At 38.5% G+C, this 27729-nt stretch overlaps 1 protein-coding gene across 11 annotated transcripts in view; it reads right to left on the bottom strand.

The window, feature by feature from the left end:
• Positions 1-27729, bottom strand: part of DPY19L1 (dpy-19 like C-mannosyltransferase 1) — a 259805-nt gene that overhangs the window by 231294 nt on the left and 782 nt on the right. For all 11 annotated transcript variants that reach the window (XR_003795119.1, XR_003795120.1, XR_003795117.1 and 8 more), the window contains exons 2-6: positions 13517-13541; positions 12791-12878; positions 9733-9870; positions 6616-6736; positions 5846-5939 (exon numbers count right to left, since the gene is read on the bottom strand). Coding sequence is in view for 1 of the 11 variants with exons in the window: in XM_029233113.1 (XP_029088946.1) it covers positions 5846-5939; positions 6616-6736; positions 9733-9870; positions 12791-12878; positions 13517-13541 (466 nt within the window). In the remaining 10 variants the exon portion in view is untranslated. The remainder of the gene's footprint in view (positions 1-5845; positions 5940-6615; positions 6737-9732; positions 9871-12790; positions 12879-13516; positions 13542-27729) is intronic.

The following is a 27729-nucleotide window of genomic DNA, read 5'->3' on the forward strand; positions in this document are numbered from 1 at the left end:
AGGTAGGACACATTTCACACATAAAAGTTTCCTAAGAGAGGATAGTGGGTACTACAGTAGGTAATGTACTCAAATCACAGAGATGCACGAAACATAAAGTAAGGAATTTCATATAGCTGTTTCTTTTAAGACCCTAAAAGTAAAGTACAGTAAAAGTATTTTCCATGGAGGACAACAAACAAGTGTGCAAGTAGGCAGCAGGGCCTGGAGAGTTACCAGACTGTATAAGTGGACTCAGAGTCATCAACTCTACTCAATGCTCAATGATTTCTAAAGAAGATCTGCTCAGATGATCTAGAACAGAGAGCTACATGCTGAAAGAGCCTAAAAATCAAAAAGGGGTATTTTCTGGGCACCCTGCAGTAGAACAGTGAATGGAAAAGGGCTCAAAGATTCTATTACAAGATCTAAAAATCATACTCAAACTTAGGTGCTTTAATGATTCTACTCTATTTCTCGCCTTAAGAATTGTGGGAGGGACTTTCCTGGTGGTACAGTGGTTAAGAATCCACCTGCCAATGCAGGGGACATGGGTTCGAGCCCTGGTCCGGGAAGATCCCACATGCCACGGAGCAACTAGGCCCATGAGCCACAACTACTGAGCCCACGTGCCACAACTACTGAGGCCCACATGCCTAGAGCCCGTGCTCCACAACAAGAGAAGCCACCGCAATGAGAAGCCTGTGCACCACAACAAAGAGTAGCCCCCACTCACTACAACTAGAGAAAGCCCGCTTGCAGCAACGAAGACCCAACGCAGCCATTAATTAATTAATTAATTTTTAAAAAAGAATTGTGGGAAAGGAATTTTTGTCCATCCTTCAGCTACAGTTTTTATGAGAGGTGTAGAAACTCTAAAGATGGTGGCAGCCATAATCAGTGAGAGACTAAAGAGAAAATTAAGCACAAAAAGACAGGAACAGAGTCCCTATAGGCTGTTCACAGCACTTCTCCGTGAAAACCTTGAGTGGTTTTATGCATTATTTTACCATCCTTAGATTAAAACCAAACAAAAGAATGGCTTGGCTGGCTGCCAGTAATCACTGTAAAAGTGGCAGGTGGTACAGGTGGATGGGACCACATCCTCACCACTGGTGAGACCAGACTGCAGTAGAGGAAGGAACAGGAGTTTTAAAGATTAGATTGGGGGTGACAAGGATACCCAATGGGTAGTCCAGTTAAAAAATCTTGCTTCAATTTTGTCCTTTGAGAGGGAAAGATAAGAGATGCACATATTCCTTGGCAGAAGGGAAGGAACCAAGAAAGACAGACTGAAGGATGGTGACAAATAAAGAATAACAAATAAAGAATAACTACATGGGCTTCCCTGGTGGTGCAGTGGTTGAGAGTCCACCTGCCGATGCAGGGGACACAGGTTTGTGCCCCGGTCCGGGAAGATCCCACATGCCGCGGAGCGGCTGGGCCCGTGAGCCGTGGCCGCTGAGCCTGCGTGTCTGGAGCCTGTGCTCCGCAATGGGAGAGGCCACAACAGTGAGAGGGTAAAATACCGAAAAAAAAAAAAAAAAAAAAAAAAGAATAACTACGTGGTAGCAAGTAGGGATGAACTCCGTAACACCAACAGGGGGATGAGCCTTAAAACAAAAACACATCTTCAAATGGACATCCCTCTTTCAGGACTAATTCTGTCCTAAATTAATTTTCCACTAATAGAAATATTCACCCTCAAAAAACAAAGTTTGTTTTGACTTCCTCTGAATTTCAAAGCAAGGCAAAAGGACGAAACCAACTAACTGGGGAAATACACACACTTCTGGGACACACACATGCCCATACAGACACCTCTATCAGAAGTAATAGAGACAGGAAACACGTGGAGTAGGAGGGGGGAAGGAGAGAGAGTTGATATGGAGAGGACAGGCCTCCTTGGTTAAAAGGGCTTTCAAATTCCCACTTTCAGTTTTTATGAGGCCCAAATACTTTGTTTCCTGTCCCTAATACCACAAGACCTCTGTATCCCAGTACCACACTCCTTTTATTTGAGCTAGTCAGAGTATTTCTGGTGAGCTATTTCCAAAAAGAACTAAAAACTCCTGTTTAGAAACTCTGTTATTATTTGTACACATCTTTTATGTCAATAAAATTTATAATAAATTTTAGGTATATGTATATTTTTTCCCGAGAGTTGGCTGTTAAACATTTACCAGCACACCACTGCTTCAGGGTAAATATTAATAGCTATACATACCATCCAATCTACTCTTACTTAACAATGCACAGTGTACTAGTGAAGAAGCATCCCACACTCCAGAATAATAGTAAAATCAAACTGAATGACAAAGAACGAAAGGATTAATATTACTTGCATGATATCGGCCCCTCGGGTCCAACAAGAAAAGCTTGCATTTATTAGTAAGTGATTCCACTCCTCTGGAATGTACTGAATTCCCCTCAAAAGAAGCAATGGGGACTTTCGTAACAGCCTACTAACTACTCTCCTACGTTCCCTCCCCCTGGCAGAACAGAGACTTGCACACGCGGGGTCTTGAGAAACTGTCCTCCAGAAACTGTCAGTCTGTGGCTGAGAAATACCAGGGTATCTTATGAAATATATAACTGTAACTATGTCTTCACAACACAGCTTTTAGAAAACAATCAACAATAGGTGTTTTAAAGAAATACCAAAATCCTGAGAATTGCAGACAAGAAGGTACATCAGAAATAGGCTGTGTTTGCAAAAACATCTTACTTCATCTCCTTAAGTCAGAGGTTGGCAGCCCAGCCCCATTTCACCATTTGGCTATGTTTTCTATTTTCCCTTTTACTTCCATTTCCGGTGAAATGAACTGGCTTATTTGACTTCAGAAAACCCGCGTGTGTGTGTGTGTGTGTGTGTGTGTGTGTGTGTGTGTGTGTGTGTAGAGAGAGAGAGAGTTTAAAAACATATACTTCTGGATTTTAAAATGTCATACTCAATCTGCCTATAAATTTCTAATCTGCTAAACAAATATCAACTTTTATTTCTCAATAGAAACACAATTTATAAAAAAGATTCTAAACTCAATTGAAGATATCCTCCTCTTTATTCTTAACCTACATGTTAAGAAGTCTGCCGCTTTATCCCACTTTATAAAATTAGAAGGGTGACAAACCTAACAATCAAGGAAGAAAACATTAAGAACTACCTCTAATTGGACACCGCTAAAAATACTCATGTCAAGAACACTTAAAAATGCACTGAAAAAAACTGATAGAAAAAGTGACAGAAGACTTGATTCAACATATTATAAACCAGGGTCACTACTGGAGTATAATTTACACACCTGGGCCCCCAGGGTGCAGTGCAACAGTCAAGAGAATACAAGTGGCTCCACAATACACAAGAACTGGGTGTCATTTGGGGATGGGTGGACGATCCTAGAGTTTCGGATGTGTTTGGACAGGACTAAAGACATTATTTAGGGAAAAGAAAATGTGTGACACTAGTGGGGTCTCTATATCCAAGCACAGCTCCAGAGGGTAAACCACCAGGTACAAGAGTCGGACAACATCAACAAAGGGGCCAGCTGGGGCACAAAGCAGTAAAGTAGGTGAAGCTGAAACAGGATGCAGCCCTCAGAGCTGGGAGAAGAACCAGGGACAGCTGGTTAGCAAGACCCAAATCCTCTTACGGTAAAGTCACTCCCTCCTGCTACCCTAAGCAGTGAATGGTCTGTGGATGTTTTTTTTTTTTTAATCCTAAAACTACAATAAGAAATTAGACTTTACATCACAACTCAGCACATGTACGTCTACACACATATACACAATAAGCAACAAACAGAAGTTTCTCTAAATAACACCCATTTTATAATGGTATACTTTATTTTTTACATTTGTGTTCTTTTTCATGTAAAAAAGTTGCTGGGCCTAACTCACTAAATTGATTTTAGAATCCCCTAGATAAAGCCCTGCAATTTGACAGACTCTGTGCTGAAGTAGTCACTGGCTGACTTTGGGGGCAGGTGGGTGTCAAGGGTCACATGAGATCATAGCTCACCTTGAATCCTGTCCCTCTATTGGTCAAATTTCTGATTTCCTTCACTTGCTTTGGAAGTGGTTTCAAACAGCCTGGCATTAAGGTCATTCATCAACCAGCCCAACTCATTTCTCCAATCTTACTCTTCCACAAGGCCTCCTCAGTCATCTGCGTCCCAGTAAAACTGATCTGCTTGTAACCCCTCCATATCCCAGATTTTCCACCTTTGCTCGCCCCTGGGATTCTTTTCTCCTCCACCTATCCAAAATGCTCTGACCCTCCAAGGCGGAGCTAAATCGACTGCTCCACACAGAACAAATTTCTCCTGCCTCCAGAACTCTAAGCACTTTATCCTTGCTGTCTATCTTCTACTGACACACGCCTACCACCACTGCCATCTCTCACCTCACCCCACCACCATGCTCTCAGAACCCAAACACGCAGTCTCAAAAAGAGACCACTTGGTACGCACTTTATGTGCTGACTGAACAAACGAACATGTAGGGAGCACACTGCTGTCTGCGGACTAAAAAATCTCAGGCCAGGGCCCAAACCACCAAGAATCCCTCAACCAAAACTAGAACCTCATATTCTCTGCGGCAGATATAGTGCCTTCAGCCTCTGAAACAGTTGTTATAGCAAGCATTATACGAAAATGATACTGAATGTTTACTTTAATAAATGTTTAGAAATTCTTTCAATTGAAAAACAGCATAACTATAGATTAGCAATTTAGTAATAATGCCATGTTCCATGTTTTAACTTCTCTTACTTAAAATCTAATTTCCCAAATGTAATAAAGCTATCCATAAGACAGCTGGGTAGTACTTAGCAAAATGGATAGATCCCCTCAAACTCATCTAACTTTGGCTTCTCATGAGACAAGGCACACTGGCCTTGCTTTCCTTCAAGTCAGCCCCCTCTCCTGATGACCAGATACTTTGGTTAAGTTATTTCTGTGTGTCTTGTTTCAAAAACAAAATTTTTCACATCATCTTTTAATCATGAGTTTTCATTTCGGTCTCCCCCAATTACATAATTAAAAGAACTTTCTTTGATGCTAATATTTCTGACTTTGCTCTAAGTATCTTAAATCCCTATGCAAATATATTTTAAGTTGATCTTCTAATAGCTTCCTCATTTGACAAATATTTATCAAGCAACTGCTATACACTCAAACACTGAGCTAGGATGCAATAGACTCTTTGAGGCGCACTAAACTAAGAATGCCACACTTCCAGAGCAAAGAAGATAACAGGATAATAGCAGATTCACACTCATTAACCCAAACTGAAAATCACATACATACGCTATACTTCTGCACCGCAAAGAATCAGTAAGAAGTAAAAAAGAAAATTCTAAAGATACTCTGAAGGTAACATAGTTCAAGCAAGTAATGTAAGGGATGGCAAAATAAAGAAGAAACAGAAATACAAAACTCAGAAAATTTGTCTATCTTTTAGTTTTAGAAATGTTGCTCAACTATGAAGTAAATGAGGTCAGATATTCAATATCTGTATAGAATATATTTCTATTTAACATCAGCAAAATAGTCATTAACACCATTTGATAATGAGTGGTTCTTTCCTTTATATTTTATGTAAACAGTATATACTGCTTATGCACAAATGCCTATGAATATTTAATATTTATCAAATATCCCCATCCTGCTCTACTTAAACCTTTAAAATTATTTTAAATGTGGCTAGCTAAGCCAATGGTAAAATCATTCAAATGGGAAATATTTTTGTATCTACAAATAGATATATTAGAAATGACATTGTTATAAAACTGAACTATAAATCAATCATTATCTCACTATTCTAGTATATAATATTATAAACACATATGAAAAATGAATAGTCTTACCTTAAATATGTGCCATATATGAAGAATAATGCCATCATTAGTCCATTTAAAATAAAAATTACAGCAACATAAAAGCAAGCAGGATCTCCCAATCCTTTAAAAATAAAGAAAAAAATATGCTCTAACTATAAATTATGTGTCTGGCAATTTACATGAAAATGTGCTTATTCTGAAAATGGTTGCCATATATATTAAATGGTTGCCTTGGTTCCCATATGAACACATGACACTAGTGTGGAACATAGATGAGAGCAGAGTAGTAACTACTGTGGTTTCAAAACAGGGCTGAAAATTCATGGATACTCCTCCTGTAGAGGTATGGGGTCTATGCCCCTGCTTCTGAGTCTGGCTGGGCTTGTGACTGCTTCAATACATCATGGCAGAAGCCATATAGAAGACGCCATGCAGTATCCAACTTAGAGCCCTGAGCTACCACATGAAAAGCCTAACTATCCTGAGGTACTATGCTACACAAAAGCCCAAGTTACATGAAAAGGGCACATGTAGGTGTCACAGTTGAGTCTCAGTTGGGCCCAGCCTTGCAGGTACAAGTACCATGCAGGTACTTACATTCTGGCTCTAAGTGAAGTAGCCCCAAGTTAATTCCAGTCTTCCCAGCCATTTGAGTCTAGCAGAGTCCTCTGACATAGTGGAAACCAATCATCCTATACCCTGCCCAAATTCCCTACTTTCAGAAGCTGTACACCACTAAGTTTGCAGGAAATTTATTATGCTGCAACAGACAACTGGACAATATCATAGAAACTTGCCTTCACAGCTTTCAATAGGGCTGAGTCCTTCTCCTCTGGTAACTGTCCAACATATCTTGGTTTGAATACCAATCAAGTCCATTATTTTGATATAAATCCTGTACCAGCTGGCTAAGACTACCTAATTTTTTTAAAAAAAGAGAGACACCATAAGAAAAAAATATGATCCTCAACAGTTTCCTTACTAGAATATTTTTGATATATTTTGATAATTATCAAACTTTCCCTTCCTGTACCATCCACTTGGGTCCCTTTAAATCTAGTAAAAGGACCTTCACAATCCCCTGTGTAGATTCTTCACTGGTCAGTCTTCACCAGTGCATGGCCTCTCATGGGTAAGAATAAAATATAACAAGAAATATGCAAATCTGTAATCTTCAAAAGCTATAAAACTCGACTAAGGGACATAAAGGAAGAGTTGAACAAATAGAAAGATACTCTGTCTTCCTGAATAGATCTAATTTGTCAAGATGTGAATTCTTCCTCAAATTAATTCATAAACATAACACAATGCTAAGCAAAATCCCAAGTGTCTACTGAGATGCATTATATGGAAAAATGACAAAAAGGAGATAACTGAAGAAAATGTCCTAACAGATAACAAAATTTGTTACTTACATAATTAAATAGTGTGATGCTGGCACAAGAATAGCCAGGCAGATCAAAGTAACCATGGTGGAGGCAGTGGAGTGCCACCCGGATCCCCCTTCAAGGCTGAGGCACTCATTCCCCTAGCAGCTGGGAGGGTTGGTGGGCGACAGCTCCCAGCTGAGTCCCTCTCTGGGAGCTACCCTCTGCTGAAGAGAGTAAATTCACTGAAGATCATACCCCCTCCCAAGGGCAACTGCATCCAATGTCTAACTACTCAACAGGGGGAGGTATAAAGGGCAGGGGCCCTTGCCTCAGGTAGGACAACTCTGCGGGGTCATCCCAGTTCCAGAGCTTCCCAGGGGATTGGCTGAGGCCTTTGCTGTGACTGCATCACAGCTCAGCTCTCCTCCTCCTCCTCCTACTTCCTTCATCCCCCTTCAGATGTTGCCCCCCAAGGGCTTTCCCCTATACACTACCTGTGTGCACATCTCCTCTTTTCCAGGACCTCAACCTAAGGTAACACTGAACACGAAGTCCAAAAGCAGATGCAAGCATATATGTATAATAATTCTGGATATAATAAAAAAGCAGGGAGAAGATGGACCACTCATCCAAGTGTTAGGTTACACAGAAGACCACTTTGAAAACATATAATGTTAGATCCCTACCCCAACACTGAGCATCCAGACGAATTCCAGATAAATTAAAAATGTAAATCTCAAAAACATAATTATAACAATTAAGAATGAAGATTTTTTACATATGAATGACTAAAAACCATAAATCTAAAAGCTTCACAGATATCTCTGAACAGAAAAAATACATTCTCATCATACTGTACAAAACTGAAAGGCAACAAAAAGCTGGAGAAAATATCTTATCATATAGCATAGTATTAACATCCTGCATATAATAAATGAGCTCTTATAAAATATCAATAAAAACATAGACAAAGGGCATGAATAAGCAATTATTTTTAAAAGTGAAAATGCATTTTAAGATATAGCATTGAATAAAATATACATGCACACACATATATACAGCAATGAACAAAATACTTCATGTGATCTTAACTTTTTTCAGCCTATTAAATTAGCAAGGATGCAGGGAAACAAGCATTTTCAGAAAAACTGCTAGTGGGAATATAACCTATCTAGAAAGCATTTTGGCAACATGTACCAAAATCATTAAAGCATATATTCTATTGAACTAAATAGTTCCACATCAACATATTCATGTTTAAAAAAACATAAGAATGTATGTAAAGATTTCGCTTCAAGGATGCTTATTGCAGCTTTAGATCTTTTAAAAGTTGAAAACAACCAAAGTTTTCATAAAAGATGGACTAAATAAACAATGGTAGATTGTATATACAGCCAGAAAACATGATGCTGTTGAAGAAAAGATGACTTAGGAAGATGGCTTTAAATATTCTTAAAAGACAGGGCTTCCCTAGTGGCGCAGTGGTTGAGAGTCCGCCTGCCAATGCAGGGGACACGGGTTCGTGCCCCGGTCCGGGAAGATCCCACATGCCGCGGAGCGGCTGGGCCCCTGGGCCATGGCCGCTGAGCCTGCGCGTCCAGAGCCTGTGCTCCACAACGGGAGAGGCCACAACAGTGAGAGGCCCGTGTACCGCAAAAAATATATATATATATATTCTTAAAAGACAAAAAGCATTTATAAAAAATGTTATGTGTTGTGTGATCCCATTGCTGTAAAAGTAAGTGTGTACATGGTTATAGAAAGTACTCAATAAGTACTTTGGTGATTATTTATTGGTCTCTATCTCCTCTATTGCCTTACTAATCAATCAGGCTAACTCAGTTGATCTGGAAGTTGGACTCCACTCACTCAATGCGAAATGACCAAAAGCCCTGCTTCGTGCTGGTACTGAGCCCAGGCTTGAGATCCCACAGAGACCATGGTCCTGGCATCAGGCAGCATGCCTTCAAGAAGCATCAGCATGCTAAGAAGGGGGAGCCCAGGGGATGTGCGCTTAACAGGAGAACCTCAAGGAGGAGTCAATGAGGAAGTTACATCTCAGGTTGGTCCTGGAGAATGCTTAGGGATGCATCAAATGAAGGAGGGATGGTGAAGGAGAGGCCAAAGGTTACTGATATCACTGCCTTCCTATCTCAGGTCCTTTCTTCCACTCCCACAGGGGAAAAGTGCATTCAATTAAATGAAGAATCCCAGATAAGGAAGAAACATTATTTGGCAAATGACATGTACAAGTAATGGCGCTCCTCTGCTATAATCCCTATAAACATACCAAATCTAGACAGTTTTCATACTTTGTAAACCATGCAATCATACTAATCATTCCCATAAAATCAGTTAAAGACCTCCAAAATTAATAATGATCTTTTTTCCATATTCCTTTCCAAGAAAAGATACACGTTTTCTTTAAAAAAAAAGAAAATTTAATATACTGAATTACATCTTAGATTTAGAATCAGCATTTAATATAAGTAATACTTTAAAAAGTAAAAAAAAAAAAAAATCACAATTGAAAAAGTATCTTACCTCAGGGTAAAGATTGAACCTTTTTAATGTATTAATAACAAGGGGATATTCAGTCAGCTTATCATTCATAATCATCCATACTCCATCCAAAAATGAGGGTGCTTCCACAATAGTCTTAAAGTAGGAATAATATAGTCCCTGAAATAAGCACGTTATGATTAAAAGTACATAATCACTATGCCTCTTATTAGCTTAAAAAAAACTTAAATATACTGCTTTTGAAAAATAAAGCAATCAAGAAAGTAACAGCTACAATTAATTTCATAGGTTTCTGATCACTAATAAATGCTCAGGTTGCAAAAAACTTACATATCTTAGTATAACCTTGTCTTAATTGAAACAATTGATCTCAAAATAGCTTCAAAAATAGTTTCAACATTTAAAAAGTAATATAGGGCTTCCCTGGTGGTGCAGTGGTTGAGAGTCCGCTTGCCGATGCAGAGGACACGGGTTCGTGCCCCGGTCCGGGAAGATTCCACATGCTGCGGAGCGGCTGGGCCCGTGAGCCATGGCCGCTGAGCCTGCGCGTCCGGAGCCTGTGCTCCGCAACGGGAGAGGCCACAACAGTGAGAGGCCCGCGTACCGCAAAAAAAATTTTTTTAAATAATAAAAAGTAATATAACTCAGACAGCACACTTCATTTAAGAAACCCCTATAACCCATACTAATTGAAGTGTTAGTAAAGGCTATCTATGAACAGGATGAGTTTACTATGGAACCTAAGTTTACCATGAACCAACGCAATCATCCTCAGCCAAAAACGTTTCCCCCTAAATGCTTATTTGAATCCTCAAAATGGTACTATCAGCCACCTTTCCTCCAGAGTCATATGTAAAAATACAAATACATTAGGAAGGCTACACACTGATGTATTACATATAAGTTACATTCAGATGCCAGCTAGTTTTACAGACTATTTTCCTTCTTCTCAGCTCAGCATAAGGTAAGTACCCTGCAGGACCAGGGCTCTGAGGGTGGAAGAGAGGGACAGTGGTAGTACTCCCATTTTGAGGAAAATAATTTTTTACTTTGACATGCTAATTATGAAAGATATCAAGGTTGGAATACTACATGGGACAAAAAACAAGCAAGTACTAGAAGCCTTATGAGGGAGCAGAAGTGGCAGCATAGGGCAAAACAGATGAACCAATTCCATCTGCTGTACAGTTTTGTTTAGAGCTCCCCTGGTAGCCAGTACCATTAGCTATCAAACACTAAACTCACCTTAAGGTTTATAAATATCAAAGTGATTTGCCTACCCAGAAAAGGAAAAGAATGGTTCTTGATACCATGGTATTTAGCTCTCATATCACTGTTTTTTTAAATACTTCCTACTGTACTAGGTTGAATAATGTCCCCCAATATTTCATGTCCACTAAAACCTGTGAATGTGACCTATGTGGAATAGGCTCCTTGCAAATGTAATCAAAATAAAATGAGGTAATACTGGATTAGGTGGACTCCAAATGCAAAATAACTGATATCCTTATAACAGCAGGGAAATTTAAACACAGAGGCATAAGGGAAAATGCTGCATGAAGGCAGAGGCAGAGATTGGAGTGATTGTACCTCCAATGCAAGCCAAGGATTGCCAGAACCATGAGAAGCTAGGAAGGAGTCTCAGAGAAAACATGGGACAGCCAGCACCTTGATTTCAGACTTCTAGCCTCCAGAACCGTGAGAGAATAAACTTCTGCTCTTTTAAGGCACCTAGTTTATTGTACTTTGTTATGAGAGCCCCAGGAAACTACAACCTACCTTGTAGGTTTGATTTTGGAACCATGTGAATATCTTATATAATTAAAATTTAAAAACAAAAAATTTTACATGCCTAAATAGCAAAAAAAAAAAAAAAAAGAAGAAGAAGAATTAATTACTTATCTAGTTGGGAGAGGATTTCAAACAACTTTAAGACATATCAATAGTAATTTTACTGTACACCCCTAATGGAATATATCCTAAAGTCAAAAAGAGCTGCAAGAAAGTTTTAAATTATTTTCAGTAATCATTTTTAATAATATCTTTGATACTTTTATTCCTCAAGTAAAAGTAATTTGAAACCAAGATTCTCAATCTAACAGAAAAGATACAAATTTAATATCAAAAAAGTAAAAACCACCTAAAACTAAATTTGAATTTAGAAATATAAATCAATAATTTATTTTCTCCTTTTAAAAAACTGTTTCCTAATTCTGTTTACTAAAAAGGCCTAGACACAATGGCCAATCTAATATAAAGTATTATCAGTGAGCACCTCTAGAACCAAAATTGTGGTCTCTAAAAACCATGTGCTACTGAAAGGAATCAGGGCTCCTTGGAAAACTGGATGATTCCAGGTCTGGAGAGGAAATGTCTTGTAGTACCAGCAAGTAAGGAAGCTACAGAATACTAGTGAGGTCATGTCAAGGAGACAGAGAGAACTGCAAGGGCTCTCACCAGCTAAAGACAGATAAGTTTAAAAAATGTGTTAAAATCTATCAGGCCATAATGGTATTCCAAAAGGAGTACCAACAGAACTCCATTGGTCACCACTAGGAGATGCTAGGGAACCAACTCATTTTTCTGAAAAGTTGTAATTAAAAGAAAGAATCAAGCATTTTCCTGTCCTTCCTGTGAAGTGTACCTCAGAGAAACAAACCAAATAAGTATTGTGGGAAAGTTCTTCTCTACAGAGGAATTATGGTTATTAAATGCCCATTCCCCAAGGTAATTTAAACACTGGTTGATCTTTGATGACATTAAGTAATTGCTCTTCATTATTTTCAAGTATGACAATGATACTGTAGTTAACAAAAAAAAGTCCTTTCTTTTGAGACACATATGAAAAATATTTACAGATGAAACGATATCTGAGGTTTCCTTTAAAAAGAGATGGGTGTGTGAAGATGTAGATGACAGAAAAATGGGTATGTGTCCTCAGTTGTTGAAGCTGGGAGAATGGGTAGGGGGAGTTGTCTACTCTTCCTACTTTGGAACATCTTTGAAAACTTCCAGGATGAAAAGCTTAAAATGTTGAGATTACTAAACTACTATAATAAAATATTACATGAAAACTAACCATTTCAGTGCGAAAAGCCATCTCCCTTTCCAATGTTGAGAGGTGAGAAAAATGACGATCATTTTCAAAGAGGTGTGTGATATGGCTCCTGTAAAACAAAAGAGTAACAAAGCAACAGTGTTGAAACTTATACTAAGTATAATTTTAAAAGAAATTCTAAAAGCAAAAAACAAAAAATCTATATATTTGCAACTCATTTTGTGATAAAACTCAAACACAATGGTATGCATATTTGTTTTTCCACTCAGTATATCTTACATTTCTACTAAACTTTCTCTCTATAAGAATTTTAAAAGCTAATTCAAATTAGATTTTAAAATTAGAATGAACCAGAATAATGACGTTTTAAGCCAAGTATAATAAAATTATAGATTAAACTATAAATGTCATTGGGTTACCATTTCAGAAATGTCTGATTTATGAAATTCATATTTCTTTCTATCCAGAAAATTAAAAGAATGAATCTTCCTCTCAACATGAACACTATATTAATGTTAAGGGAAGGAGAGTCTCAAATATAACCTCTTTAATAATAGATCTTTTTTATTAAAAAATTGCATTATTCTGGCTCTGATCTATGAATTAAACTACATTTTCAGACTAGTGTGCTGCATGTAATAATATACATTCATCCTTAAACTGAAATTATTCATATATATATGAGAAATAGTTTGGTAGGCTATAAACATCTGCATAAAATATACCATAGGAGAAAAACAACCTTACCAGTGCAACACTGCTGCAAAGGCAGCTGCAAGAAAAAAGAAACGTAAATTATTACTTTAGCATTAAAAAATGTTTTCACCCTACAGAAAAGCATTACAAAGATAAGCATGGTAAAGTTTGGGAACTGTAAATCTTGAACTCTTAGGGACTGGGCAAAGAATAGGGACTCTTCAAAAGAAGTCCCAGGGCTCTGCTTAAAATACCAATAGACTAAATTATAAAAGAATTAAGCATATATCTACAATTTTCATTCATATACTCATTCAACAAAATAAATGAGGAGCTATTATTTGCCAACAACTATACAAGAAACCCTCAGATGGAAAGTTCCTCAAACTCAACTGCAAAGCAAATAGAACCAATGGTGAGAGGCAACAGAATAAAGAAATATGGTGACCTCAGGGAACAGGACTGGGGATGGACAAAAAGAGGGAACTATCACTTTCGATATGTGCTGCAATAGCTTAATTTCTATAATACATTTTACTTTTTTTTTTATTTTTTGCGGTACGCGGGCCTCTCACTGTTGTGGCCTCTCCCGTTGCGGACGCGCAGGCTCAGCGGCCATGGCTCACGGGCCTAGCCGCTCCGTGGCATGTGGGATCTTCCCGGCATGTGGGATCTTCCCAGACCGGGGCATGAATCCATGTCCCCTGCATCAGCAGGCAGACTCTCAACCACTGCGCCACCAGGGAAGCCCACAGTTTACTATTTTTTAAACAAATTTAAAACAAAAGAAGAAGGAAGAAGGAGATGGAGTGGGGTAAGGAAAATAGAAAAGAGAGAGAAAACAAACTAGTAATAAAACCAGTCTCATAGTTTGCTTTCTGTACAAGTACAAAGAACACATTAAAATGAATACAGAAAATACCATTCAGTTTCCTTGTATCACAAGATTCGCTGTATTGCAGGCTTCTGATTAAATAACTACTAAGGAAATGAACTATAAAGTACTCTTAGAAATGAAAGACAAACAGCTCAGATCTTATTGTCTTATTTTTAAAGAAGTATTTATATTTTTAAAAATTAAAAAATGCATTTTACCTAGAAGATACTAATAGTTACAAAAGAAAAAGATTTACTCTTTCCAGATCATTGAAACTACAAATATTTAACTAGGTTTGTCATTTGACATTTATTTGTACATGGTACTTTGACCTTTTGAAATTTTGATTTTTTTTTTCTTATTGACAAATCTAGTATCCACTCCCTTTTTGGTTTTTACCTTTAAAGACTTCACACCACCATAATATAATCTGGGCTTTATTTTCTCAATGATCTAACTATCATGTTGCTGAATAAATCATTCTTCTATCATAGAATGTAAATACCACCTTATACTGAAGACTTGTCACATTATACTTTGGTAATCCCTTAGAGCTTATAATTTTGATTTCATTCATAAATTAATATGGGAAGAATCTACATATTTATAATATATATGTATATGTTAGTATCCATAAACATGATATATAACTTCAGTTATTCAACTCTCTTTTCAACTGCCATCGACAAAAATCCTATCAGTAGAGCTAATACATAATACATAGTTAACTCATATTTCTTATTAAGTCTTACCTGGGAGTTTAACATCTTTTTGTTCCTGCTAATAACCATGAAATTTTGTTTTCATTATACTTTACTGGATATTGTTAATGTATTTATTTTTGAAGTGTATTTATTTTGTAATGTATTTCTTTTGGGCTCACTTACTAAACTATTAATTCTTTTATTTATTTATTTTTTTGGTTTATCATCTTCAATTCTCCATTTTAAATAATATTTTAAAAAGATAACTTTGCTCATGTTTTATAATTTTACTATTAGTTTCTTCTTCCCATCTGACAATAATAATAAACTTCTAGAATAATACCAAGTAATTCTGGTAAAAGAGGGCATCCAGTATTCTGCTGACTTTAACAGAAATGCATTTCACATTACGCCTTTAAATTAGTCTTTGACCTTCACAATTCTGCAGCGGTACATAGGATTTCTCAAGATCATCAACTCTCTACTTCCTCAGAATACTACAACTTCTCAGAAGGATGGAAGATACAAAGTGCCTTTTGGTGCCTTCCTTTAATTCAATCCGTGCAGCACTAGACAATTCTTGGATTTCTTTGCATTTGAATGACCCTCTTCCATAGTTTCCAGGGTCGATTCATAATCTGTCCAATGTTTTGAAGTCCTTTGTTCATTTCAATTTAATAATAGTAATAAAGCAGCTAACATTTGAATTTTTATTACCTGCCAGGCATTTTTAAGTGCTTTACTTGAACTAACTCAATAAATCCTCGCAACCATCCGATGTGTTAGGTACCAACCTTCCCTGGTATACAGATAATACGTTGATTCCCAGAGAACTTTAGGAACTTGCCCAAGAAACAAAGTGGATAAACAGAGAAAGGAAGGTTGGAAGCAGGAATTCCGACCTAAGATCCCTGTGCTGTGTGACCTCTTGTGGAGGAGGGAGGGGCTGACACAAAGGCCAGAGCCTCCTTACCCTAAGTATCTTATTCCCCTTCCCTCTTTCTTTATTTATTTTAAAGATAAAAGAAAAAAGTTACCATTCATCTGTTGATAAAGGCAGTATGTTTTATAGAAGTTATTTTTTTATAAAAGTGTAGAACTATACTTTAATTTATTCAAAATTGAGATAAATTATATGCATATGTCATTTGAAAATGAAAGCCCCAGCAAGTAAAGCAGATACTGCCTTGTGAGCATAATTTAAGCATAAAGACATAAAATGACAAAAACTTCCTCAAGTATCCCTAAAGAGCTTTTCTTGCCTTCTTGCCTACAGAAAAGATTATAAATGATTTTCTCTAAATGTATTCCAGTGATTATCAATCCTGTGTATAGTCTTCTGGGAGTGTCACAAAATTGATAACCAATTTTTCCAGTTTAACACATATGCTATTCTTGTCATTCTAAGGTACTGAGGTAAATACAGCATTTTTTTAAAAAAATCAGAAGATAAAGAAAACTTTCAAAAAATCCAAAACTATTCTATAAGAAAAAGGTGTTCAAGGAAAGAAGGTTTGCTTTGTAACGTAATTCAAAAGATTGCAATCCTGTGGCTGAGAATTCTGAAAGGCTCTTAAGTTTTGCTAGAAGCACACAAATTACCAATACTCTGAAACTAAATTGGCCACTCCTTCCACTTTCTGATTAAAGAAATTTTGTACAAGATTATATGTCACATTATATCAATTTTCAGCCTTATGCGATTTGAGCTGCTTCTTCACTGAAAATTATTCTTCTCCTGTTATTAGAATCTTGTTTAAACAAAATAGAATGTAATTCCCTGAGGGTACAAACAATGTTTCACTGAATTTTACTACAACAGTACTTAGCAAGAAGCTGAGCACATAGCCAGACTCAAATGTTTGCTGAATTAATGCATATAATTAAGGTGGGAAATTAAATAATCCTAAACCCTGTCCACATAATAAACCAGAGTTGAATATACTTTGATTGATGGATGGCTACACACACACACACACACACACACACACACACTCGTGTGCATATAATTGTTTTGTTTTGTTTTTTTCTAAAATAGTGTCCCAGCGATCAGCGCATATTAGACCCCTCGCCTACGCGCAGCCCGCTGCCTAAGCCTGCCATTCTCAGTCTGGAACCCCGGCACAGTGGAGTTCCCGAGGTCCTGCCCCAGCTCTGCTCCCTCTGACACCCCTCCTTCCAGCCACAGCTCGGAAAGTGGGAAGGGGACGCCCCCTGCTTCCCCCCCTCGATCTTGCCTGGCCCGCAGAGCTTTCCAGCAGTAAAGAGGGCAGGAGGAACAGGGAAAGAAATGGAGGAGGGGGTCCTTCCACGCTGTTCTGCTCAGTCCTCAAGGGTTCCTAGATCCCATCCCCTCTCCAACCAGCACCAGATCCCCCAGACCTCTCTCACCAACTCTCCCAGCCTCCTACCTTCCCCCAGGTCGCCTCGCCCCAGCAGGTGACTCAGAAGTCCTCCCACCCACCCAGTTAGGATTGCTGGGAAGTGGAGCCCCGCGATCTGCTTTCCTAAGATTCCTCAGCTGAGTCTTCTGCACGCTAAAGTTGGAGACCCACTGTCCTTTCTCTCTTCCTCCTCCTCAAGGCAGGAGAGCAGGAACTGTGAAGCCAGGGTGGGCTGCTTCTCCCCTTGCCCCTCTCTGGTAACCTGCCAGCCACCCTCCTGCAACCGCAGCCAGGACTACAGTTTCCCATCTACCCTACATGTAATCCCTCACGCGTGTACTTCATAACTAGTACTTGACTTAATTCACAGAATACCTTCACAAGCCCTCTTATTTGAGTCTCACAACAATCCTGTATTTATTCCCATTTTACAAATGAAAAACTGGGCCTCTGAGAGGTTATTTCCCCAAAAGCAAGAACCTGGACCCAGAAGTTCTAATTCCAAGCCTCAGTTTCTTTCCACAGTGACAGAGCTGCCTCCCTTCCCATCTGTAGGCATTTGATGACCTCATCTCGTAACAATATTTATACAGAGAAATATATTGTAAGTCCAAAATGACTTGCAAAATTTAAAAATACATCTTATTCTTAAATTGAGGTTAATCCATACTTAAAGCATTCTGCAGTTTTGGCCTCCCTAATGCTCAAGTAACAAAATGACATAAAAAGAAGTTAAGAACTCTTCTTAAATCCACTGGACAAGGTTTTAAAATCAACCTTGACAAGTTCCACACTCAACCTCTTCCTAATATTACTAACAATTGTTCTCAAGGGTCCATTCAGAGTTTAAAAGTTTCTTCCCAGAAGATGAAGTCACCAGTAAATAGTCTCCCTATTCCACACCAACAATCCATCCTGGAGAAGGAAGTCAGTTTCTAAATGTACAGACTTAAGCATCTCCTCCCCCTGTCTAAAAAGTCCCATGACTTTCCATGGCCCACACCATGGAGTCCACATTCTGGCCTTTTTCCAGTTAATCCCACCACACACCCTTCATGCTTGGCTGCACTGGGCAATGATCCCCTAAAATGACAAGTGTTTTTTGGTTTTGTTTCGTTTTGTTTTTGGCTGTGTTGGGTCTTCATTGCTACGCATGTGGGCTTTCTCTGGTTGCGGTGAGCGGGGGCTACTCTCCGTTGAGGTGCGTGGGCTTCTCTTGTTGCAGAGCACGGGCTCTAGACGCGCGGGCTTCAGTCCTTGTGGCACATGGGCTCAGTAGTTGTGGCGCACAGGCTTGCTTGCTCTGCGGCATGTGGGATCTTCCCGGACCAGGGATCGAACCCACGTCCCCTGCATTGGCAGGTAGATTCTTAACCACTGCGCCACCAGGGAAGTCCCTACCAAGGGTTTTAATGATGCTATGCCTTTGCTCCTGCCTGAAAACTACTAATTCATCCTTCAAAGTCAAAGGAATTCAAATGTGGCATTTTGTGAAGCTTGTCCTGCCAACATAGCTATTACACTTTTATTAGAGCACCTAAACAGTTCCCTATGCTAGGATGAGAAGCCTTGAGGCTGAGCTTGTGTTTAATTCATCTTAATATCTACATCCTCTAGCATCGTGCCTGGCACCTCACTGGGTTGAACTGTTAAATGACTATCACCATGTGAGAGAAATTAGAGAATATACTCAATTAAGTCACAACCTAAACACCTAAAGACAATATCTAAGCATTCCAAACTGCTCAAAGGGTTCCAATTATGTGAAGGTAAAACAGATATAACAAAATTAATATATTGAAGGAAATCATGTTTCTACTCTACAGTACCTAGAAAAAATCAAAGCCCAGTTTCTGTATAGTAAACTAATAAGTAAAAAGACATTCTTTAGGACCCAGTTTGGGAAAGAGAAAACGGTCATGTATACCTCAGGCTTGGCCCCTTCCTTCTTTCTACACCTAGACTGTGTGTTATCAAGGGCTTTAAAGCCAACAAGTACATAAATGCCTCCTAGATGCACAACACATTTTCCTAGAAACTGAGGACATTAAAGCGATAGTAGCCAGCATCTGGGCCCTTAAAGATAAAATCTTTGAGAGAGAAGATTTAGGTGCATAAAATAATGAGAGAACACATTAGGCACCCAAGCAAATAGCACAAAGTCTATGAACTGTAAGAAATCTGAGAAGGCAGATCAATAGTGGCCCTCTCAGCACAGGGTTTATTAAAGTGGGATTGGGTGGGGGGGGGGGAGGGGGGATGGATTACAGGACATGATTACAATTTAGGCGAGGATTTATGGTGCGTAGCCAGAAAAGAAGACAGTTACAATAAGGCTGTATGTGGACTCTGATCCAACATCACGAAAGAATTCCCATCACTGATACTGGTGTTATAGAATATACATGATATTGACAATAATGAGACATTAACTGAAGGCTCACTCACTATATATATAGTGTGTCAGGCTCTCAGAGCTCTAGGAACACCAGGAGGGGAGTTTGGCAGCGCCACTCAACCAGTGGTATCAAGAACGGTAGGGCTTCCCTGGTGGCGCAGTGGTTGAGAGTCCGCCTGCCGATGCAGGGGACACGGGTTCCTGCCCCGGTCCAGGAAGATCCCACATGCCGCGGAGCGGCTGGGCCCGTGAGCCATGGCCCTGAGCCCGTGCATCCGGAGCCTGTGCTCCGCAACGGGAGAGGCCACAGTGAGAGGCCCACGTACCGCAAAAAAATAAATAAATAAAAATTTTTAAAAAAAATTAAGAATCAAATTCTTTTTTACCTTCCATGGTAAGAAAGTCCTTCTTAAGAAGAAATATTCCTTAGATTTTATATGACTTATTTAGCTTCAGTCTCATTTTCACCAAATGTGAAATGAGGGGTTTTCACCTGGTTATCTCTATTCCTAGCATGTAATGACCTTGTATAGCTACAACTACTACTACTAATACTTAGGACTTCACACTGTCCAAGGGGCCTCCATGGCTATTTTCTGTTTTCCTTTTAGAACTTTCTGCTCCCCAAACTAAAAGCCTTGGCAGGTTTGACTCTTTTAATTTGTTTTTTCAATAGGGAAAAAAGGAATGCACTCAATTTATTAATAGAGACATTAAGTCTCAAAGTGAGAAGTAGGAGTACTTTAAAATTCCATCACGATTGGAAGAAACTATATAGCTCCTAGGTAGAATTCACAATGGTCTGTGTAATAATGCTTGTAACGTTGACCTTAGTTAATTTGAATCTCCTCCATATATTTGGCATTGAGCAAAATAATACCTTACAACAGTTAGGGAAAAATTAAGAAATTCTCAATTATAATGAATAAATCTAACAACTGTTTATCAGTTGCAGTTCACAGAGCACTTTCACATATTAAGCAAAAAGATCCAGGAGGCCTTTTGAGGCAAAAATGGCTCGTATTTTCCCATGAGGCCCAAGGTCACATGATTGGGATAAACCAAGGCCTCATGGATTGCCTGGGTTCTATGCCTCTGGTGCCCTTCTAATTGGAAGCTTAAGCATTAAAAAATGTTAATAAGCACATTTAACCAAAAGGGTACACTGACATAAAGGAGGAAACTTCTTAGAAATAATTTAAAAATCAAGGACAAAGGTTTATTTTGAAGTGAAATTATAAAAACAGAACCTGGAAAATGTATATCAAACAGTATAAAATTAGGCCTCTAAACAAAGAAATAGACAAAGAAAATTTTCACATTTAAAATATTTATGTATATACATATATTAAAGTAGGCAATACTTAATACCATTACCCAACATATGGGTTTTTAAAGCAATAAATTCTAACTTCCTTCTAAAATCGTATCCTCACATAATACGGACACAAATATTTCTAAATCAAACAGTAACCTACATTACCAATTTTCATAAAGTAACTTTCTCCTTACCAAAAAAAATTCCATTTCAGTTTTTAAAGAACAAGTATCTAGATAAAATATACACCTGAAATAATATGCTAGCTCATTAAATGCCCCTGGGCAAGCATAGCGAAACTGTAAAGCTTTAATAAATCTAATGGAAAAAAATGTAGAAGCTGCATCTCTTCACCAGAGGAAAAAAAAAAAAAAGATCCATATATACACAATATACACCCAGGCCCAGCATATTATTAAGCAAGAGATTTTAAGAAGTTCATTAATCGATAAGCCATTTAAAGTTTCAAGGCTATGGTTATGGATTCTCAAGGTTATGCATTCTCCCCAAATTGCAAACTGCCCTTGGGTAGCACAATGTTTTGCTTAGCCTTTAAATGATTAAGAAAACTGTGATACTGTTTTTTACTATTTTATTCCATTTTTTTTTTTGTAACAATGCCAAACAACCAACTAACACAATCAAAAACAATTCAGAATTTAGTAGTTTCCGAAAAAAGGTTATGCAAAGACAAAATGGAGACTGACAGGTTGACCATAAGGATTTAACAATCAGAGCCATTCCCCATAAGCCACCAAAGTAGTGCTCTTGCTAAAAAAGTTATCAGGTCTTGGAACACATGAGATCATCTTCCCATTAAAGCATCTGTGACAGTTGCCTTAGATTGTAGATCTGAAACCTACAATTTGACAGATGTGCTTAACAAGCCAAGATACCTTAACTTTAATCCCAAACTTCACCCAGTGAACTCACTAGAGATGTCAGACCATTCACCTGGCCCACCTTAGTTTCCTCACATATCAAATTCCAGGAGTTAACTTTTAAGTTCTAGATTCCCATGAAACTTCCATGAAGATCAAAGATGAGAAGAGTGACGAATCAGGTCTTATTTTAAAAAAACTTTTAAACATAAGTAGAAAACAGTAGCTCTCTGCTAGTTATGTAAGTACTTTATGATTAGTATTAAAACGTGGGGAAAATATTCTGAGGTGTGACATTTTCAGCACTGAAAGGCTGCACTACAAAAAGCAGTGGTTACTGTTAGGAAGTAATAGGAAAATGCAATGCAGAGCAGTAGTATATTAGGCAAATTTGAGTTGGCGTGAACATACGAATAAAGCCTCACTCTTCTCAATTATAACAATATTCTCAAATTAAAAATCTGTCAAGATGGCAAGTGTTCAAAAGTTATTGGCCAAGTGATTTATAAACTGTGTTTTAAGATATAGTTGGTGCTATTGTAAACTAGAAGATAAAATCACCTCCATCCTTGGTCAGTACAATGAATCACTCAGAACTTCTGTGACTGGTTTTGGTGACTGTGCTGTTATGTTAACATTTGCTGCTATGTTTAAAATACAAAATGCCATCCAAGAATCAATTACGTGTAGTGAAAGTACTGGAAAACACACCTGATAATTTGTTACTATGGAAAGGAAGTCAAATATGAGGAAATATGCCAGGAAAACATGAAGATATATGAGCTCTTAAATGCATTCAGCGGGGGGGGGGGGGGGGGAAGACAGTAATAATGCTGAGAAAATGAAAATTAGTATCAAAACAAAAATAAAAGTTACAATAGTTGTAGATTTATGTACTCCAAAAATTAATTCTTCCACTTTTTAAACTTAATCGTACTCAATGATTCTTGAATTATGAAAGATCACCCATGGAGAACTGATCTTTCCTATGAAACAGGACTGCTTTTTATGGGATTAAACAATAATATAAAGTTTTGACCTAGAAAGAGGTGTAATTTTTACTAACTTTTATGACTAGTAATCATCAGAATGGTAACTAAAGAAAACTAGCAGACTCTTGACCTTGGAAGAATAATGTTCCAATGGTTTGGGCAAAGTATAACCTGATGGTAAAAGATGAACTAGCAAAACAAGAATTTAAGATTAAACATATAAATTATAAAGCCTATGCTACCCCATTTGGAAACAAGCACACAGGCTTGTAGTCTCTATGATAATGTGAATATCTCATTAACATAAGCTTTAAGAGACATTATAATATAGCCTAATCTTACAAAGTGTGTAAAGCTTACAAAAATAGCTACAGTGCAAATTTTAGCAACATCCAAATACACACATGTAGATAATAAAATTTTATCTGCTTTCAGTATTGATGCCATATTATGGGCCAAAAATCAATCACGAGTTGGTAATATATCCTTATATTTACACAAATTAAACTTATCACATTTGTTATTTATTTGAGCTCTCATGAATATCACATATTCAGAACCCTCCTAATTGTATATTTTAATAACATATATTTAAGTGATTATAAACATTCTTTAAAGTTAACCAGAAGTGTACTTTAGAAAGAAAAAACTGGTTTTAAACAGAGGAAACTCTCTAAAAGCCCAAATACCCATCCAACTCACTGGCTTTCAGGGAACTGTATTAGCCCAACATCTATGTATTAACACACCCTCAGCGCTGGTGCTCAGGTGTGTCTAAGTGTTTGTTTGAAAGCCATACCACAAGATGGCCAGTGGCCCCTGTGCCTCTCGGTTCCTCAGCTTTTCTTGCCCATTAAGCCAACCCCAATATGCTCTTTTTCCACTTCTATTCCCTTATCTCTAGTTATGATCCCTCTCTTCCTTATTTCCCCTGAAGAAGGAAGAAACAAGAAAGCTAATGCTTACTGAGCACTAAATGTTGGGGTTTCTCTGAACTGGACCCTGGGGCTTCATTTCTCTTCTTGCTATTCTCACCCTAGAGAAGATGAAATATAAGCATAGCAGTCAAGAGCATGAACTCTGGAGCCACATTGCCTGGGTTCAAGTCCTGACCCTTCCACATTCTAGGGGTGACCTTGGGCAAGTTACTTAACATCTTTGTGCCTCAGGTCCCCAATCTGGTAAAATGGGTATGACAATCACAGTGTCATGGTGAGAACTGACTTAATAGTTAAATGAATTTGAGATAAGTCGGTTAATCTAAAATACTTAGAACTATGCCTGGCACAGAGTAAACTCCATATCAGGAGAGGATACTATCATCAATTCCCATGAATTTAATACCATCCATTTGCTGATGACTCCCTGTTTTATGTTTCCACTCAGATCTCTTCTCTTATGTCCCATTGCCTACTTGACATTTCTACTTGGACATCTCACGAATGTCTCAAAGGTAACATGTCCAAGATAGAATTCTTGACCTTTTCCCTTAAATCTGTCCGCTCACCACACCCCTAGTCTTCACCATCTCCGTGAATGCTACTCCAATTAAAATAACAGACATATCAGATGATAAATAGCAACTCACAGCCCGTTTTGGGAAAACAATAGAGATTAGGAGAAACTTTGGCAAACTGGGCTGTGTCCCCATTTAAAAGAGGGGAGGGGTAGATACACTTAGTTCCAGGGGATTGCTGTCAGGTAGGAATGTCAGCTCTGTGATGCTACACAGTCGGCTCCTAAAGGGAAGCAGAACATCAGACTTTAAAGCTACTAATGCTTCCCTCCACCTCAACCCACCCCAGATTCTCATTTAATTGGTCTGATATGTGGCTTAGCTTTCGGGATTTTTTGAAGTTTCCAGGTGACACTAGTATACAGCTAAGGTTGGGAACCACTAGTCTAGTCCAGGTCTCCCATTTTTACATGTGTACAAACTGAGGCTCAGAGAAGCTAAATGCTTTGCTCAGGCACCAATGAGTTTGAAACAGGTACAGAATCAGAAAACAGTTCCTCTAAGGCAGTGTTTTCAAACTGTGGGTCATAATACTAGATCATGAAATCCGCTTAATGGTTTATAAACAGCATTTTTTGAAAAAGGACAGAACAGAAAATCAAAATGCACTGTACATTACAGAGTGAGTACAGTGCATGACCTTTTTATTTTAAATGTATGCACATACTGCTCTTAGTCTCCATTTCCCTTTTCAAATCCGTTCTCCTCCCTTCTCTGCCTTGTTCCCAGCCCCAGGAGGCTGACCCTACAGAATGATTCAGCTGGACCCCTTGCCTAAGGATTTCCCGTTGGACAGCCAGTGAGAGGCACCAGTGGGAGATCAGAGGGTGGGCAGAGTGTCTGGGGTCACTCTTCTTGGGTGATCCTGCCCCCACTCCACAGCTCTCCTTGGGTTCAGCTCTGGAGGAAGCTCCCTTTCCCCTTCAGGCCCAGAGGTGGTAGCACCTTCCCACTGGTGACAATCCCTGGGTGCTTCAGTGTCCTTTTTGGGTTCCTTAAACCTGCTCACACTTTTGAAAACAGGCCACTTGTTAAATCTGTTTCGTGCCAGGACACTGACATAAAACAGTTTGACAGACAGAGAGACACATGCATAAATATACAGGGTTGGATTTTCAGAAGTGTGAGCAGTTTAACGTAAATTGTGTTGCTTTCTGCGGGTTGTGGTCAAAAAAGTTAGGAAAACACTGTGTCATGGTTCTTCTTACTACACCACTGCCTCCCCTGGCTGATATAGGGAGCTACTGGGTTGAAACATCTAAAAATAAACATTTCAAAGACCTTCTTTATGACTGTTACCATTAAATGGTAAATAATGTCTAAAAAAAAGAAAAACACGTTTATTAAAATGGATTTTTTAACAGGGCTTAAGACTGCCCAACAGTGGAAAGGGCCATCCTGGTAGGTTGTGAGTTCCCCATCAGTGCTTCACACACGTGGAGGAGATGAGAGACTAGGGACCCCTAGTCTGCCTCTCTTTAAAAGGTGTGCTTCTATCAGGGAGCCTCAAGTTGTAAAATTTCTTCCAAAACACAAATGAAACAATTTTTGTCATAGCAAAATCCTGTACTAAAAAACCATACCATGTCAGCTCAGTTCTCACTCATTCTGGGAGGGAAGAAGAGTGAAAATGAGGCAGCTTTCAAAAATGTCTAAACTCTGCTCCTCTTTACAGGTTTTGAGAGTACAGATCCAGAGAAAGAACCAAACATTCCAGGTCTGGTTATTCTCCAGAATCATCTTTCAAGCTGCCCCGTGTCCTCATGTAAACGGTTAGCAAGGACAGAAAGTCTCTAGACCTTGGTCTGGTCATCCAACCTCCATCCATCTGATGGCCAGTGTCCAGAGTACATCCAAAAATGTGGGACAGCACCTTCACTGTACCTCTTTCCAATACCCAAAGGGATGAGTCAAGTAAAGTGTCACACTGTTACATTAACACAAAACTTAGGTATGAACCATTACTAGATCCAAATATAAGCCATCCAATATAAGATTCAAAGGAAATGAAATTACAAGCAAAGAAAATATGCACATAAGAAAATGGCAATAGATATTATTCTATGATTTGTTACTGTAACCTCCCTTAAGGAGTGATGCCCGTTCCATATTTTGCTACAGAGTGGTTAATGTTTATAGTAGCTATCTATTCAAGAAAAATGCAACTTCATTCTGTCACCAGATATCAAATCAATATTATGCTTGTGCTTTTAGTTTAACAGCAACTAAAACTTGTTAAATGTTTTAGATACAAAGTGTCTAGCCATATAGTACCCACCCCTTTTAGTTCTGCTCCTCAGGATGTGCCCTGGAGTAAGTAGGGCAGGTGATAATCCCATGTCACAGAGAAGGCAAGGCTCGCAAAGGAAATAACTTGAAACTTAAACCAAACTTAAACACAGTGAACTGGATCAGGAGCCTCTGTCTCATCCACTGTACCATGCTGCCTCCCCAAGGTGAATTGAACTAACCTGCACACTGGCAAGGTTTTTCAAGCTCGCTACTGAAAAAAAGGAGAAATGTACTGAAAATACTGAATTTCTCTAGTCTTGAATCTACAATAGAAAAAAAAAAAAAAAGTACCCCAAAAGCAATATCAACATTTCTGAGCCCATTAAAATGTGTGTGTGTGCAGGCGCACACACACGGTGATGACTGGCTTTCTATGATTGAGTGGCTGTGATCTCAGGGGAAGCCGATTTGTTGTATTTTATTCCCTGGTCTATACTGAACTCCAAATTCTTTGGGGTCACTAAAGGAATTTGAAAGGACCAAGAGTTAAATAATTCAGTAGCCAAAGCCCATTAATGACATTATATAGGAAAAAGCAGTGTTACAGCATTTTACTTGCTGACTTAGACTTAGAAAAATTAGGCCTATTATCCAAATTGCTATAACTTGCCTTATCAGAATGTCGACCAGAAAACAAAGGAAATCTGAAGTCGGTCCACAACATGTGAATGTTTCAACTTTATTTTTTTCAGCACATCATTACATATCATCCGTTAGGTCAAGGCAGCGGATGAGGGGGAGCCCTCCATACCAATCTTTCCCAGGTCAGCAAGGTCCCAGCTTGGGGGCCCAAAACACAACACAACCGGGAAGGTGACGTGCGGAAGGGAATCACAAATAAAGTGCCATCGGCGGTGTCTGCAGCCAAGAAAAAAACAGCACGCCAAAATTTAATTATAAGT

The sequence above is a fragment of the Monodon monoceros genome, unplaced genomic scaffold (genome assembly GCF_005190385.1).
Source record: "Monodon monoceros isolate NGI ecotype Baffin Bay Population unplaced genomic scaffold, NGI_Narwhal_1 Super_Scaffold_2, whole genome shotgun sequence".
Lineage (NCBI taxonomy): Eukaryota > Metazoa > Chordata > Mammalia > Artiodactyla > Monodontidae > Monodon > Monodon monoceros.